Here is a 16,574-nt window from a genome sequence, read left to right as displayed (position 1 = left end):
AGGGTAATAACATAAATAAAGTACAGCCTTGTCTGTGTAAACTACAACCAACACAAATTGTCTCAATATCAATCAATACTCATATCAACATTCCAAATCTGAGATTATGGAATTCGTTTAGGTCAATTTAACCAGTGCTTTAATCAAATGTGTGGTATGTATCTATAAAGGCAGTGTGTTTTAAAAAGTGGCTATTCATTGGATAGTTTTGTCACAAAAAAAGAAAAATGTATGATACAATACATTGATAAAATGAAGAAAATAAAATATATGTATTACTATCTTTTATGAAACAACACTTCAGACTCTTAACCGCTTGTCCCTGTGCTCATGTATTCTGGGCTTTGAAGGGGGATCAGTGCTAACATGAAGTGGGACAACCTGATCAGTGTTTCAGCTGGGACCAGGCAGTATAGAGCTGTGGAAGACAAGCTCAGTTCATAAGTGGAAGACTACGAATGGATAAATGGAAGAATTCTATTTCAAAACACAATATACCTGTGCTGGTGAAAATATGAATACAATTCCAACAACCAAAATTAGACAAAACTCAGCCATTTCCACAGCACGGATATCCGAGTCCTCTCAGTGCATACATTACGTTTGCCTTTCAGATCATATTCAGTGAGGTCACAAACAGCATGGCCGTCTGACAGTACGGTCAAAGAATATCCCAGTGCATGCAACATCCTCAAGTTCACGACGACGTACAAACACTTGCACACCCTCAATAAGACAAATCACGCTAGGCTGATCATAGCATAACATCCACACATAGATTTGTCATGCATTATCAAAACAACAACAGACAATGGGGAAAAAAAGCTCATACACTAGCAATTCCAACTTATGTTCTTCAGCTTAAATACACAAGTTCTAACGTCTCTCCGTAGCACAATATAACCCAATGGAGCTGAAGACCCATGTTCTAACTTTGCCCAAGAAAACGCTAACCTATTTGTTTGCCCTTCCAGGTTAGCATTAATTGAGATGTGTTTTGTGTAGCTGGTCTATTAGCCAGGCTCAGCATTGCTACAGAAAACTAAATTATAAATACCCTGACCATTTGTGTTCATTTAGAGATGCTATGATGCCAAACTGTATCTATCTAACTCCATGTGATATCACATATTCCACTACACTTTAAATGCCTTGGTATCCATATATATTCCTTTCTCTCCACATTTGGATTAAACAAAATGTCTGACTACCACTGGAATTGTACTGCCAAACTATTATTACAAACAGCACCCTTTTGATAAGCATGCAGCTGTAAGATCCGTTTCAGTTCTGCTTGGCTGGCCAACCTAGCTTTCTCATAAAAATCAGACCAATCTGCAATAAATATGGGTGGATCGCACTGCAGGCAATACAATATATAAATATGTTTTAAAAAAATACAAAAATAGGTGGATTTTTTACTAATGCACCACAGATGGATAGTCAAAAAGTGCTATAGTCAGGTGGAGTCTAATTTGGAACAAATTATGAGTCTACCCTTAGGCCACAAAAGTGGTCCCTACCTTTCATATAGGCTACATAAAATAACATGTTTTGTTGTACTTTGGAGGGTATGACATTGTAACTTTTTTTCAACATAGGGTTTTGAACGAGAGACTTACTACACCCAGCTGTTGCTGAACAACACCGACTGGATCCATATAACAGAAATTCCATCTCCTTAGTCATATAAAACTTCTAACGCATTTTGACAGGATAGGACTTTAGCACTGTAAATTGTGCTCTACAAGATGGGATAACTTCCACAATTTCTTGATATGTAGAAATAAACAAATAGCGATCCATTTTATTATATGCTTCTCTATTCTAAAAAAAAACAAAAACAATGCTTTGCTTATCACAGGGCCAGGACTTCACAAGGGAATGGTTTTCTAAGGCATCCATCCACGGAGGATTGGGCTACATCATACATTTATGCACACAAGTTGCAGCACAGCGTTGCTGCTGTAGCAACATTTTGGTTATAGCTTGTGAGTCTCAGGGCACTTGTGCAAATTTCATCTGGCCTTTAGCTGTGACAGCAGTGCTGTAATTGGTGCTACATGTATCAACCACTAGATGGCGTCAAAGAAGAGAAAACAACCACGTTTTGGATTCTAAATATTATAGTAAGGTGTTAGATTGTACGGCCAAAATAACAATGATAATATACAGTATATATATATATACACATATATATATACTGTATATATTCTCTACTTAGCAACTCATTATCTCATGTAGGATTTATCAACCTATTCTTATATTTTAAGACAATTATCTTACCATGTGTTTGACAATTTTGCTGGATTCACGACATTTCCATTATTTCTGATCGTGTACATTGTTAAAATCCTTGAAGGTATAACTAGTGTTAACATCTCTTCAAACCATCAAAATTATTTGTGAATGTAGTAAGATAAGACGTAAGGTGCAGTAATATAATCTCGTCTTAAAAATAATCTTGATGTTTGTTTCTGCAGGCCAGGCTTATCACATCTGACTTGTGCTCAAAGAAATGATCTCACATTCTTGTCATCTAATGTTAGGAAACATCTGTGCCCCTACTGTTACAAACATCCAACTGGTACAGGGCATTATTTACAGTATTTCCACAAGTCAAACGGCAGGAGGACGGTGTCAAGCGATCCGTAAAATACTTTTATCTCTAATCTGTTGTCCAACTTTTGCAATGACAGTTTACACAACTAGCCTTTGTTTCACGTGGTACTGTTCACATTAACCTAACACCTTGTCCAGTGATTAGGCATGCATCTATTCTGTATGTGTACCAAGACTTTTTTTTAAGTAATTCTTCTTCGGATGGAGCAATAGTACCACAAGCATGTAAAAAGTGGAACCTTTACAATGGCGACATCATATGGTGATGTCTATAGTATTTAGCTTAATACGAGCTGGGAGAGAGACGCACATTTGTTTTAAGTTTTGCCTCAGTACAGTGACTTAAGAAGTGAAATGACAGTGGTTGAGGCAAAAGTACAGATTGTTTGCTTTAACTTAAAGATATCTTTACGCCACATCAAGCGAACACTTTGGAGAAACGCAGCCCCGGTTCAGTCAGTGATTCTTAGCAGCTTACTGTGTGCTGTGTTCTGCACATGGCTGATAACTTGATAAGATCAGGTTTTGAAGGTGCCCTTATATACTACCTGAAATTGAGACACAAATTGAAATGACATGCATAGTCGATGTCACTTCAGCTCATAAATCACGAGTGAGGAGGCCAAAAACAATGTGCTGCCGCAATATTTACAAAGCTCACTGTATGTTCTCATCACAGGAGGTCACAGCTGATTGTATATTGTGTGTACACACGTACTATGTATATCTTTGTAAATAATGAGCTACAAAGCATAAGGCTACAGGACAGAGCACTGAGACACAAAGGCCCAGAGTGGCAACAAAAATTGTGGTAGACCCTACACAGTAAAATCCCAGGTCCATTTGGTTCCTTGGTGAGGATTTTACTGTGTGGATGGGTCACGACAAACCATTAGGAGGGCGCCCAACACAAGCAGGATACATACCATGTGTACTATTCTCTCTTCCTCTCATTAAAGTTTTATAAACCAACACAAAGGAAGACAAATGTAGTTGTATCAGTGTTTTTTGTAACGGAGGTAAATAACACTACCTTTTCACCACACATATATTTCAGTCCACAGGGATGTCATTTCAAACGTGCATCAGGATTTCAGGATTTTGTTTCTGCTGGGAGATTACCTTTTCGCAGCTTTTTGTACCGCAGATCACATCCCTGAATTAATTGCATAAATAGGTTAATCTAAACTAATTTACTCGGATGTGACTTTAGATTAGTTCAACATAAACGGACGCAGGTCAGGAAATTATCAAAATGGATGTGCAATGATACGATAGCAACTACAATAGATACCTGGACTGTCTGTCTGCGGTCCTCACTATAAGTTCGATTTATACTCTTGCATGAATCACAGTTATCTGGTGAACGGCACACAGGAACATGCAACGGTTACAATTTGTTTTGTTTTTTTTACTTCTGCAATTAACTCATGATTCAAAATAATTGGATTACTGTCTTTTCAGACAAAACAGCTGGGAAACCACTTTTCAACACGCCGAAGTATAAATCGAACTGTTGGGTGAGGTAACCTCACTGCACAGTCTGGTATAAGTAGCCTCTCTTATAAGCGCTAAGGGGATAAAAGGTAGCCACCACAAACTTCCCGTCAAAGGTACGGCCCGTCAGTAGCCTCTGGGCCTCTTTGGAGTCACTGGAGGTGGCGTACTCCACAAACACCTGATGAAAACACAGGTAAACACATAGGCAAAGTTAATTATTGAATGAATGAGACACAGGTGATGGTGAGAAGCACGGAGACGGACATAAAATATATTTTGGTACAAAAAAGCATAGTCTTTAAACATTCTTTGTCAGGTAAGGAACACAGAAAATAACCAACCAGAGCCACTTTCAAACAGGCACTGTATTATGGAAGTTTTCCAGAGTTCAAACGGAGGGGCTGTACAGTATGTATAAATCCAATATTCTGGATCAGTAGGATCGGACATGCAACATATTTTATGCGGGCAGGACCATTGACTAATGGACACAGTGATTGTCCGGTGAATTTACATTCAGCGTGGACGTGTTGCTGACGCTTCTATTGTCCTCCCGAGGTGTTTGGAGAGAGAGAGAGAGAGAACTGAAAACCAGTTTGATCATTGTGCTTTTTATCAGCGTTCGAGTTGGAATATTCACCGATTATTAGCGTTCGAGTTGGAATATTCACAGATTATTAGCGTTCGAGTTGGAATATTCACAGATTATTAGCGTTCGAGTTGGAATATTAACAGATCGAAAATAAACGTCCCTCTTTACTACCGCAGTGGCCTAATTGTAGACAACGAGCAGTGTGCACTTGGCTGTATAGAGACCTGGCATCTCCCTCAGGCTGTGCCTGTGTTATTTTTAAGTGAGAGTAGCTAATGTGTGTGTCTACTACCCAGACCCCGCCCCTCACCTTATCAAATGGGAGTATTTTTTACCTTAACTCATTCAGTGCCATTGACGTCACTGACGTCACGTTTTTATAAGCCCAGAGCGCCAATGACGTCGCCGACGTCATGAAAAAAAATAATAATTAAAACCCAAGAACCCAAGATATGATGATTTGAAGATTTTCTGCTCCATTCACTTCTTGTTTAACTTCTTACTGAAAAAGGCTGTATCTCGGCTCCTAAGCACTTTTACAATGTATTTTTGGCCTGGGCACAGGGGTGATATAGCCAGAAATATTTTTGGCACTGAATGAGTTAATGTGTGAACGCATCTGAAACGGACATTCTCCTGTTGCATGCTACATGTATGAACGACCAACACCGGACAATGTCCCGACCTGATTCCCCGGACCTTTTCCAGTGCTCATATGTGAAAGTGGCTCAGGTAACATGTCGGGAAACACAGCAGTTGCACCTTAATACATTAACTGCCAGAATTATTTTCATATTTCTTTAGCCAGTGCCAGAGTTTTTCATTGGAAAAAAAAAAGTACTCAGGAGCCGAAATACAGACTTTTTAAGTTTTAAGTTAACAAGGAAGTGGATAGGAGTCTAGATCTTCAACTAATCATATCTCCTTGGTCTTTGGGTGAAATTGAAGAAAAAAAAACATTAAAAAAATAATTTAAAAAAATTCACTTCACGTAGATCTACGCGATTGGCACGTGGCGGCTTTAAATCGGTTCGCGTAGATCTACGTGATTGGCAGTCAATGTGTTAATAATGTCATGACCAGTATATACCAGCTGCTACGCACTTCATGTCTAAACCTCATGTACAGTACCGTATGGATGGACATGCTATGTGTTAATATGTAGATACCTTGTTTGTTTTTTTCTTTTCTTTTTTTCTCTGTCTTTCTGAAAAACTATGGAACTTGCTCCAAAAAAAAAATTACCCACTGTTTTACACCTGTACACCTGTGACGTGACAATAAAGATGATTCTGATTCTGTAGGGGTTGGGGTTATCTAACCTGTCCTTTTCCTGGATTCTCCTTAGGGATGAGTAGAGAAACCACTGAACCATACTTCTGGCACTCCTCTTTCATGTCCTCCAGTATGTCTGAGGAAAACAAGACATTAGTCTTTAACAAAGAAAATAAATATTCAGAAAACTCAGGTAAGTCCACCCAGATTAACTTTTTGGGGTTTCAGAACTTTGTCATGGATTCTGTGTGTGTGTGTGTGTGTGTGTGTGTGTGTGTGTGTGTGTGTGTGTGTGTGTGTGTGTGTGCGCGCGCGCCAGTGTGAGTTTCTGTTTCTGACAGAAAAAACAAAACAGTTACCTTGTACTCTTAATATCTAATTATGTACCAGAAAGTCTGTTATCACAACACACGTTTGCCTTTTTACATTTAATGATAATGAGTAAAAACGCTAAAAGACACTTGGACACCAAACATATTTCTAATGGCGCTATACCTTCATACTCCTCTTCATTGTGCAAGTGGCTGTCATCAATAAGGTTGAGCAGACGCAGGACTGGAGAGGGCAACAGAACCAGGTCCTCGATGTGAGGGGCTGAGAGGAAAGACATTCATTCTGGGTGAGTGGACAGCATTGGTGTGTTTGCGTGTCTGTTCTTTATGTTGTGCTTGATATTTCTGACACATACCAAAGGGAATGCTGAAGAGTGGGCTCAGGAGGGCAGTGTCAGCTGTACATCTGTGCTTGGGGTCATTGTGAAGCATGCTGCATATACAAACACACAACGTAAATGTAGTAAATCAACTGTGCAACTAAGAGGCAGTACATTTTTCTGCATAATGGTAAAAACTAAAGTAGCATAACAACTGGAAAGAACAGAATCATTACATCATTCTTAAATACCAAAAATCTTTCTTTGAGGGCTATGGCATATTAATCTTAAGTGTGTGTTAGTTACCTTTTGATAAGGTCTCTGAGGTGATACACAGGGATGGCAGGGCAGACCAGACTGTTACTGGCAAAGATGTGGTCTACTATGGCAGCACTGTTGTCCTAAAAGCAGCAGAAAACAGAAAGCATAAGGATGCCGTTCTACTGTATTGTTTCCTTTTACTGACACATAGCAAGATTAACCCATTCAATCCGGGAACGCATCTGTGTCATTTTAGATTTGAGCTATAACCATAATTGTATACTTTTTGGGGCGGTGTAGCCGCCCCTATAAGTGGGGTTGGGACACCTCATTAGTACACCCTTCGCTGTACTGTGATTGGCTCATAATTAGTACAGCCCTAGCATTAGTACACACCTAGCTGTACTGTGATTGGCTGACTCTATTGGCTGACTATTCAGCACTGTGATTGGCTAGCGAGACACATGATGAAATTAATAACCTATAAATAGGACTACGCACTTTAAAAAAAGCTTTTTTTTTAAGTGAGCTTCCATCACTGTGATGACCACTGTGATGACCACACCGCCCACTTCAGACTGGGTGTGATTTTTTTTAATTTTATATCTGCCATTAAAAATGTGCAGATATACAAGCTCGTAGCGCGGCACTATGAGCTTGTATATCTGCTATTTTTGAATAGCCATAGACATCAAAATGACAAGAGATGCTTTCCCGGTTAAAAAACAATCCATCAATCTATAATCCACCCATGATCTCTAAGGCTTGTTTTAGCATACCTTCCACTCCTGGGAGCGGACAGTCTCTTTGAGTTTGATTCCTGAGTACATCTCCAGCAGGATGATGCCAAGGCTCCACAGGTCGATGGCCGCGGTGCCGCCGGAGTCCCCTTCCATCTCCACCCCGGCCTGGGCTAAGCTGTTCTGAAGCTCAGCCTCTGGCGCGCGGTACCCGTCTGTCTGGATGTACTTTACATCCTGGGGAGATTGATTGATTGATTTTATTTTTGGTATTTCACTTTAAAACACTTCTGGGGTCATTTTAAATGTTCTATGACATTCATTTTCACTTTTTTAATTTTTCATGTTTTCAATTAGACCCCAAAAAACTGAACTTTGAACATTCAGTGGATTTTCTGTGGTCTGGGGTTTTCTGAATAATTAGGCTGAAAAGTAATCTGTGATTGGCCCTTGGACTGTGAGGTCACGGTCCATTATTCCCGCCCACACTCCTTCTCGCCCCTCCCCTCCCCTATCCTTTCCTTTGGGGGGGGGGGGGGGCAGAGCAGAGGCGATGATTGACAGGCAAAATCCCTCAACAGCGACACCCGCAGACAAAGATTTATTTTTGGGCGGTGAAACCGCCCCTATATGTGAGGTTTGGAAATTGCACCCCCCCAACCCTGCGCTGTGATTGGCCACCAGTGTACCCCCTAACCCTGCACCGTGATTGGCCAATCACAGTCTATTCAGGACTGTTATTGGCTAGTGAAACATGACACATGTGCATAGCCCTATGAATAGGACTATGCACTTAAAAAAAACACATTTATGGGTTTTTTTAAGTTAGGGGTGTACAATGGTTGGTCCACAATATTACTTTTCTTTCAGTGAACTTCCATCACTGTGATGACCACTGTGACCACACCGCCCACTTCACACTGGGTGTGATTTTTTTCATTGCAGTTGAAAAGGCTTTAGAAATGTGAGAGAAAAACACCTGCATGAATTTTCAGTTAAAACTTTTTATACACGTTTGAAGGACCATGACAAACACTTTTAATGTGTTGTAAAACTGAATGTCATGAACGCTTTAACGTCTACTCTGACTTTTATGTGCACCCCAGAAAGTAGCTTGATTCAACATTAGATATTTGAAATATTTTTTTCAATCAGATCCTATATAAGACCCATTATAACTTCAGACTCCAATTTTAACCATGATAGACTTATTGAAAACACAGGGCCCTGGTTCTGGTGTCTGATATTGTCTTTCTAATATACGTCAGGAAAGGCCGTGTTTTTTTCAATTACTTTTTCATTTTCTTTAAATAATTTCTTTTGAAAATGAAATAAATAAAATAAATGAGTGTTTCAAAGCAAAATACCCCTTTAAGATTCACCGGCGTGGATTCACACTGCCTCTTTCCCCACACCAGAAAAACGAACGCAGCCAAGAAAGACAAACCTGGTTTCCCTCTTTGAAACTGAGGCCAAAGTCGATGAGCTTGAAACATTCGTCGTCGGCGCTCCAGAGGACGTTACGTGGTTTCAGGTCTGCGTGGACGTATCCTTCCCTGTGGAGGAAGGCCAGGGCTTCCAGGACATCCCTGGCACAGTGCTGCACCATCCACATGGAGTGGCCTTGATGGGGCCTGCATGGATTAACCCATTAAGACCTGTGTCACTTTTGCATTTGAGCTAAAAAAAGCATTATTTGACACTTTGGCTATTCAAAAATAGCAGATATACAAGGCACCGAGTGCCGCGCTACGAGCTTGTAGATCTGCTATTTTAGAAAAATCGTGAAAATGTGTGCAAATCTTTGAATACAAAAAAAAGGTAAAATTTTTACTCAAATCTTTGCTTCTGGGGGTCCCTGGAACAGAATATTTTGAGATGGGGGACCGCGGCCAAATACATCACTTTGGGGGTCCTTGACATAAAAAGGTTTCAGAACCACTGCTTTAGAAACATAGTTTTTTTTAGGATTTAGAAGACATTTTGTAGAATCGGTGTTGCCAAGACGACGATGACAGCGCGACATTACGCCCGATTATGGACACGACGCCAGCGTAACGTCGCCCTACGATCGTATGACATCATTCTCATTCACATAAAGGCAGCTGCATCAACCATCTACGGTGTGAGAAATGTTCAGCTGGACCGTGCGTCTACATGGAGAATCAAAAGGATTCGGTTGTGCCGCTATTGCAGTGGCTCACAAGATGTACACCTTTGGAAGTGTACACCATGTGACCCACTGCATCAGAATTGATGTGAACGTTTTCAACACAGTGTCTTTATGCTGGATGAAGCTGCCACCAGCGAGGACAACTTTAAGAGAAGATCATCCCTGTGAGGTCACAGCTGTGCTGATGGAAGATATCATCTACATGTGGCTAGGGCATATTCACTGCAACAGGCATTATGCATTCAATGTCGACACCCACAGATGGTTCAAGCCTAATATTTCTGGGACTGTGTCACAGTTGATGGAGGCCCAATCAGCCTGTGTCTTGGGGAAAGTAATGTATATGCTTGGAGCATACAGCTTGCTGACCATCTACAAGTTGGACACCACCACAATGGCCTGGTCTTCAATTAACACCGGAGGCGCTCCACCATTCTCACCAAGCCACACTGCCACCATCATCGGCACAAAGATGTTTTTGTTTTGTGGCCTGGGGCCACGATCCTGCTACGCCAACGGGGATGTCGGGGACATCAGAGTGTTTGACACAGAGACCAATTGCTGGCTGAGCACGCCTGTTGCACGGCTTCGTCCAGAAAGACGCTGTGGTCATGCCGCCTTTGCCTACAATGGAGAGCTGTACATATTTGGTGGCCGCAACTTTAAAAAGGACTTATGTGATCTGTGGAAGTTCAATCCCAAAACCTTCTCCTGGAAGAAGGTTGAGCCCAAAGGGGAGGGCCCACGTTCAGGGAGTCGCTGTAGTTGCATGGTGGGAGATCGTGTCATCATCTTTGGAGGAGACGACACTCTCAGTGACCTGGCCATCTTGGACTTTAGTCCTAGTCTCAAGACGTTATGCAAGCTAGCAGTTATTCAGTACGGCCCGGAGCAGATGGAACTCCCTCATAACCTCAGGTGGGAACTGGCAGCCATGACTACCAAAAGCAACAGAGAAAAACTGTCCGTGAAGAACAAAAACAAAAAACTAAATGAATAAATAAATACTCACTGGCACAGATTCATAAAAGACAGATCACGTGATCACAGTCCATAATGCTCTTATGCATGTTACAGTGGACATATTAATAAGAATGCTGCTGTTTGCTACCTCCATCAATTGGGCACTTTTTGATTGCCGTTTGTGATCAATAATGAGACCCAGTTAGGGAAAGAGGGTCGCTGGCCAAAAAAAAAAGATTGAGAACCGCTGGAATAGATCAAGTTAGTATGAAATAGGGCTTGAGTAGTTCATGTATGTTTTGTAATCTACTTGTAACTAAAGTTTTCAAATAATTGCACTGAATTGTAAAAGTGCAATACTTGCCTCTGAGATGTAGTGGGGTAGAAGAATAAAGTATTGACAAACGGACACACTCAAGTAAAGTACCCTCAAAATCCAAAAGTAGCATATACTTGAGTAAATGCACTTAGCTGTTTTCCAGCAGTGCTGCACCTAAAGCCTTCTTCCATGCTGTGTTGAGTACAGTGGTGGAAAAAAGTATTCACATGTTTTACTTAAGTAAAAGTATCAATACTGCAATGCAGAAATACTCTGTTCGGGCACGGCCACACCAAACTATGGTTGCCCGCTGTTGGAACGCAGGTTGTGCGCGGCCGACAGTTTTTTGCAGCCAGTATGTTATGGCATGTACCAGCAGCACGTATAGAGCGCATAAACGCATGGCGCGCACGCACACACACCATCCATTACCGCCACCCACAACCCGGACCCAGAGCCGTCCACCACCGCCACCCACTTGGAAGCCACCTTCTTCCAACGAAAACAGGTTCAGCACCACCAGCAGATGATGCCAGTGCAGGTTCAGCACCACCAGCAGATGATGGAAGTGCTGCAGTTCTTGACATCGCAACTGCAGCAGGCGAGACGCCTTCCCACCTCCACCATTCCACCCTTCGACGGCGACCATCTCGTCTATCTCAATTTCTTATCCAGTGTGGAGGCCTGCTCCGAACACATGGACGACAACGAGAAACTCGACCTCCTGTCTTCCCTCACGAAGGGGAGACCCCACCAGCTAGTCGAAGACTGCCGATTCCACTCAAACCCCAAGACAGCACTAGGGCTGTGAATCGTCTGCTATCTCACGAATCGATTCCGATTCTTGGTGTCACGATTCCGATTTTTATCGATTTTTTCAAAACTAACGATTCTCGATTCAAAACGATTCTCGATTCAAAACGATTCTTGATTCAAAACATAGGATTTCAGGATCTTTTTATCATTTTATCAACTGATAATAATGCAAACACAAAGGTAAATCCAAGATCCTCCAAAAAAAATTATATATATATATATATTGTTTTTTAATTTATTTATTTTTAAATCGATTTTTTTAAAATGAGAATCGATTCTGAATCGTCCAACAGTAGAATCGCGATTCGTATTCGAATCGATTTTTTCCGACACCCCTAGACAGCACTCACTGCCGCCATCAAGAAACTCGACGAGACCTACGGAGAGAACGTCCTCGAAGCGCTCCACATGAAGGCCCACAACTGGCCCGAGTTGAGAACGGCCGGGGACTACGAGCGCTTCGCCGGGTTCCTACAGAGTGTCGATAAGAAGATGACGGCCGATGACGTGCAGCAAGCTCAGAGATGGCTCCTCCAGCCTGTTGGGCATCGCCAGGAGGTTACCCTACGAGGCGCAAGGGAAGTGGTTCGAGCTCGTAGCGGAGGTAAGAGTTTAAGAGCGTGAAGGTCACCTTTGACGACCTGGCCACCTTCATGTCGAAGTACGCTATACGCCTAGAGCACGAGTCTACCTGCAGAGGACCGGCAGTAGCCGATCCCCGGGCACCACATCGGCAATCGGCTTCAGGTCTTAATGGGTTAGTTTGGAGAATCTTTTTATGGTGGTGATGGACGTTTCAGACCTATCATAACTAAGTCCATAGAAGAAACAATGTCCTACCTGTCACCCTGGGTGTCACTACTGGCTGCCAGAGCAATCCCTCTCACCAACAGCTCGGACACACTGACATCCAACAGTTCCAGCAGCAGACAGCGCGTTGACACACCGACACTACAGCTGTGATTGGTGAACACTCCATACAGCGTCACTGGCAACAACAAAAAAAAGAACAAAGGAAATCTATATTACTATAAACTTGCCTTTCTCCTATGTTTTAACTATGGCTTGGGATATGAATCATGCAGAATTCTCATAGTCATCACGCAATAAACAAGACCAGGAGACCTGGTTCTGCCAGACCCAGAATGAAGTTCTAGTATGACGAGCTTTACCTAATTACATACTTGTGACATAATAATGATGTCATGAATAGTTCGTGACGAAAGGGGACGAAAGGGGGACAGATTTTTTTTTGGCTGGGGCCGGAGGACAAAGTGACAGACTTTTTTTTGGCTGGGGCCGGAGGACAAAGTGACCATGCCCATGTATGGACGAAACAGGTACAAAGCCTCATGTACCCTTGGGTCTGGCAAATATACTACTCCTTTAAATTCCACAATTTAAAGGAGTAGTTCACCCACAAAATTACTTATTTTCTATCAATTACACACCCCATGAAGCCTTGAATTCATGGAGATTTTTTTTGTTTTTGTCGCATTCCATTTTTTATTTATAATCTTTATCCCACGATTTTTGTAACCCATTTTTTTCACCCTGTGCGCTACTCTACCCCTGCCAGCCTAGGGAGAGCCCCGAACTCATGAGCTCATGCTTCCTTCAATACATGAAGCCAGCTTTTTCTTCAATAACACGGGCTAGGAAGGTCGGACGGCGACAAACTAGATACCTGAGGAAAGTTCGCTTTGAGCTGCATGCATCTAACACATCCACTGCCATCTCAGCCTTACCGTTAGGCCGCTAGGGGCAGTTGAAATGTCTTTTTTGGTTTAAAAGAAGAAGAAAAAGATCAGTCTGGAGAGGGGTAAAAGGGCAGGGGCTCAAGCCCCCCGTTCATGTCTATGTGTGCACGTGCATGGTCAAATCCTCAGTTTATCCATTTGTAACACAGGATTTTACCGCGAGTACACGGTGGTGCGTGTGTGTGTGTGGGGAGGAAGGAAACGTGATTATTTACCTATGTTCTTGTGCCCCTGGATGTCCTCCAGCACGGACCGCTCCTTGTGATACCCGTAGTCTCCTCCCTGAGTGCCGGCGGTGAACTCCTTGACGGCGGCCGTGGTGGTGGTGGCTCTGCCCGAGCTCACCCTGTACACGGAGGCCGAGACGCCCTGGCCCAGGCGCGACTGGACGTTCCAGATCTCCCCGAAGATCTCGAACAGGACTGGCTTCATGCTCTGGTCTACGACACCACCTCCTCCTCCTCCTCCTCCTAGGCCTGTCATTATTAATAATATAAATTATTACATAAACGTCTAAATCGCAATTATTTGAGGTAATCGCAATTATTTTGTATAATCGTCATAATTGTTTCCATGTGGAAAGATATTCATACGTTTTCCAAAAATATTGTTTGCGTTTTCAAACATTTTCCAAAAATATTTTTTGCGTTTTCAAACATTTTCCAAAAATATATATTTTTTAAACTTGTCTTTGGAAAATATAAAATTACCAAATGTGGAAAAAAAAAATATATATAAATATAAAATATAAAATATATATATATATATATATATATATATATATATTCCACATATATATATGTGGGAAGATATTCATACGTTTTCAAACATTTTCCAAAAATTGCAGAAATAGCAGATCAGCATCAAGCATACAGCACGTCACGAACGTGTTGTATGCTTGTAGATCTGCTATTTCTGCAATAAAAAAAATACGTACCTTACTTACTAAAATGACCAAATGTGTCAGTCATTTCTTTGTATATTTAAGTTATTTGTCATATCTGCCATGTGCAATGTGTGATTATGAGGCAAATAAAAAAACAAACAGAAATTAAAATTGCACTATGTTCCCAATGTTCGATGCCAAAAAAACGCAATTGAATCGTTAATCGCAATTACTTGTGTGACAATTGATCGTCAACTTAAATTTGTAATGGTGACATCCCTACCTCCTCCATCCCCTCCTCCTCCTGGTGCCTCTGCCATCATGGTGGTGTGTTGTTGTTGTTGTTGTTGTTGTGGACGTGTTGTTGTTGTTGTTGTCGGGTCAGAGGAGCTGCAGTGAGCCATTAGAGAAGCGATGGAGCCGCAGCCAGCTAGAGTTTGACAGGCAGGTGGTTGGTAAAAGTAGTCAAATGTTGTACTTAAATGAGAGATTCAAGGCAGAAATACTCTGTTACAAGTAAGAGTCTAGAATTCGAAATTTACTTGAGTAAAAAGTACAAAAGTATTGGCATCAAACCATACTTAGTGTCAAAAGTAAAAGTACCCATTTATGCAGAATAACCCATGTCAAAGGTTTTCAAAATGTATTAAAATCTGCCTCTGAGATGTAGTGGGGTTAGAAGTAAAAGTATTGAAAATTGGAAATACTCAAGTAAAGTAAAAGTACCTCAACATTTTAATCAAGTACAGTACTTGAGTAAATGTACTTAGTTACTTTGTAGTGGAGTAAACAGTGCAATATTTTCCTCTGAGATGTTAGTGGAGTAAAATTAAAAAGTACTGAAAATTGGAAATGCTCAAGTAAAGTAAAAGTACCTCAAAATTGTAATTAAGTACAGTACTTGAGTACATGTAATTAGTTACTTTCCACCACTGTTGTCAGCTTCCAGCAGCTGCAGGAGCATTTCTACCAACTCCAACGACCGGTCAACAGCAGCCAGTTAACAAGAACACTGCAACCATTACCAGCACTGGACTAAAACTACTAATAAACTGCATTATTATTAATAAGATGATTGTTTGCTGAATGAAGCCTCCTGAATGACTTCACACAAAGTTAGCTAGTTCCTTTTGGAGTACTGGCTAGCCACAGAGTTGTTGGAGCAGCAAACCAACCGTTTTATAACAGTGTGAATGTTGAATCTTCGCCCCATAACATTGCATTAAAGCGTTAAGCAAAGCAACGTATATATCAGCTAAATTAATAGTAACATGATATATTTCTTCGGCTTCAATGACAGCTGAAGTTTCAGCTCATTAAGCTGCTGAGAGGAGCATTAATGCTGCTTCTTGTTGATGTTTTCACTAGATCAACCTCACTTCCGGGCCAGTGTTGCCATATTTTTTTGCGAGAGAAACAAGCAACCAGGTCTACGAAAACAAGGCCCAAAAGAGAAGCTTCAAACCGATATGCAGCGGCTATTTGAAAATGTCAGATCTACAAGCTCACAACACGTCGCACCACGACGCGTAGTGAGCTTGTAGATCTGCTATTTTCAAAGAAAAGTCTTGAATAAATGTTTTTGAAACATTTTAATTACACACATTTTGTATGGGGTCCCTGGCCTGGACCTTAATTGACGCAACATATTTTCTGATCCATGGCCAAATATAAGAAACCCAAATAAGCATCTACACTTTAGAAACAATTAAGCCCAAATAAACAACTACACTTTAGAAACAAGCCCAAATAAACAACTACACTTTAGAAACAAGCCCAAATAAACAACTACACATTAGAAACAAGCCCAAATAAACAACTACACTTTGATTGATTGATTGATTGATTGATTGATTGAATACTTTATTAGCAGTTTGCAAAAAAAAAAGCACAGGAAAGTACAGTTCAATACAAGGTCTGCTAAGAGGATTTAAAACCCAAGAAAGCCTATGGCTTGTTTCCATTGGGGTCCTTTGAACTCAATACATGGAGACATTTCATGACAGACAGATTAT

General features: G+C 41.3%; 1 protein-coding gene across 3 annotated transcripts; it reads right to left on the bottom strand.

The window, feature by feature from the left end:
- Positions 1-1,518: 1,518 nt before the first annotated feature.
- Positions 1,519-15,905, bottom strand: uhmk1 (U2AF homology motif (UHM) kinase 1). Of its 3 annotated transcripts, none has more exons than XM_080431718.1 (11): positions 15,435-15,905; positions 14,843-14,989; positions 13,889-14,149; positions 12,754-12,901; positions 9,090-9,276; positions 7,682-7,879; positions 6,948-7,042; positions 6,678-6,754; positions 6,485-6,583; positions 6,037-6,125; positions 1,519-4,300 (listed from the first exon to the last, which is right to left on the bottom strand). In XM_080431718.1, exons 2-11 carry the CDS (start codon positions 14,961-14,963, stop codon positions 4,154-4,156), a joined length of 1,422 nt encoding a protein of 473 aa, XP_080287844.1. In that variant the 5' UTR covers positions 14,964-14,989; positions 15,435-15,905; the 3' UTR covers positions 1,519-4,153. The 3 variants fall into 3 exon arrangements, with proteins under 3 accessions (XP_080287844.1, XP_080287845.1, XP_080287846.1); XM_080431719.1 differs by having other exon boundaries at positions 13,889-14,143; XM_080431720.1 differs by having other exon boundaries at positions 13,889-14,140.
- Positions 15,906-16,574: the final 669 nt, after the last annotated feature.

The sequence above is a fragment of the Gymnoscopelus braueri genome (assembly GCF_963280865.1).
Source record: "Gymnoscopelus braueri genome assembly, chromosome: 6".
Taxonomy (NCBI): Eukaryota; Metazoa; Chordata; class Actinopteri; order Myctophiformes; family Myctophidae; genus Gymnoscopelus; species Gymnoscopelus braueri.
This window is presented reverse-complemented; position numbering and strand designations above follow the sequence as displayed.

Excerpts from the sequence above, each read along its gene's own strand:
- uhmk1 (XM_080431718.1), bottom strand. The coding sequence starts at position 14,963 with ATGGCTCACTGCAGCTCCTCTGACCCGACAACAACAACAACAACACGT. Across the intron at positions 12,902-13,888 it reads CCAGGGGCACAAGAACATAG|TGACGCTGTATGGAGTGTTC; the intron begins GTAAATAATCAC and ends TGTTGTTGCCAG. Across the intron at positions 6,755-6,947 it reads CTCAGAGACCTTATCAAAAG|CATGCTTCACAATGACCCCA; the intron begins GTAACTAACACA and ends TTGTATATGCAG.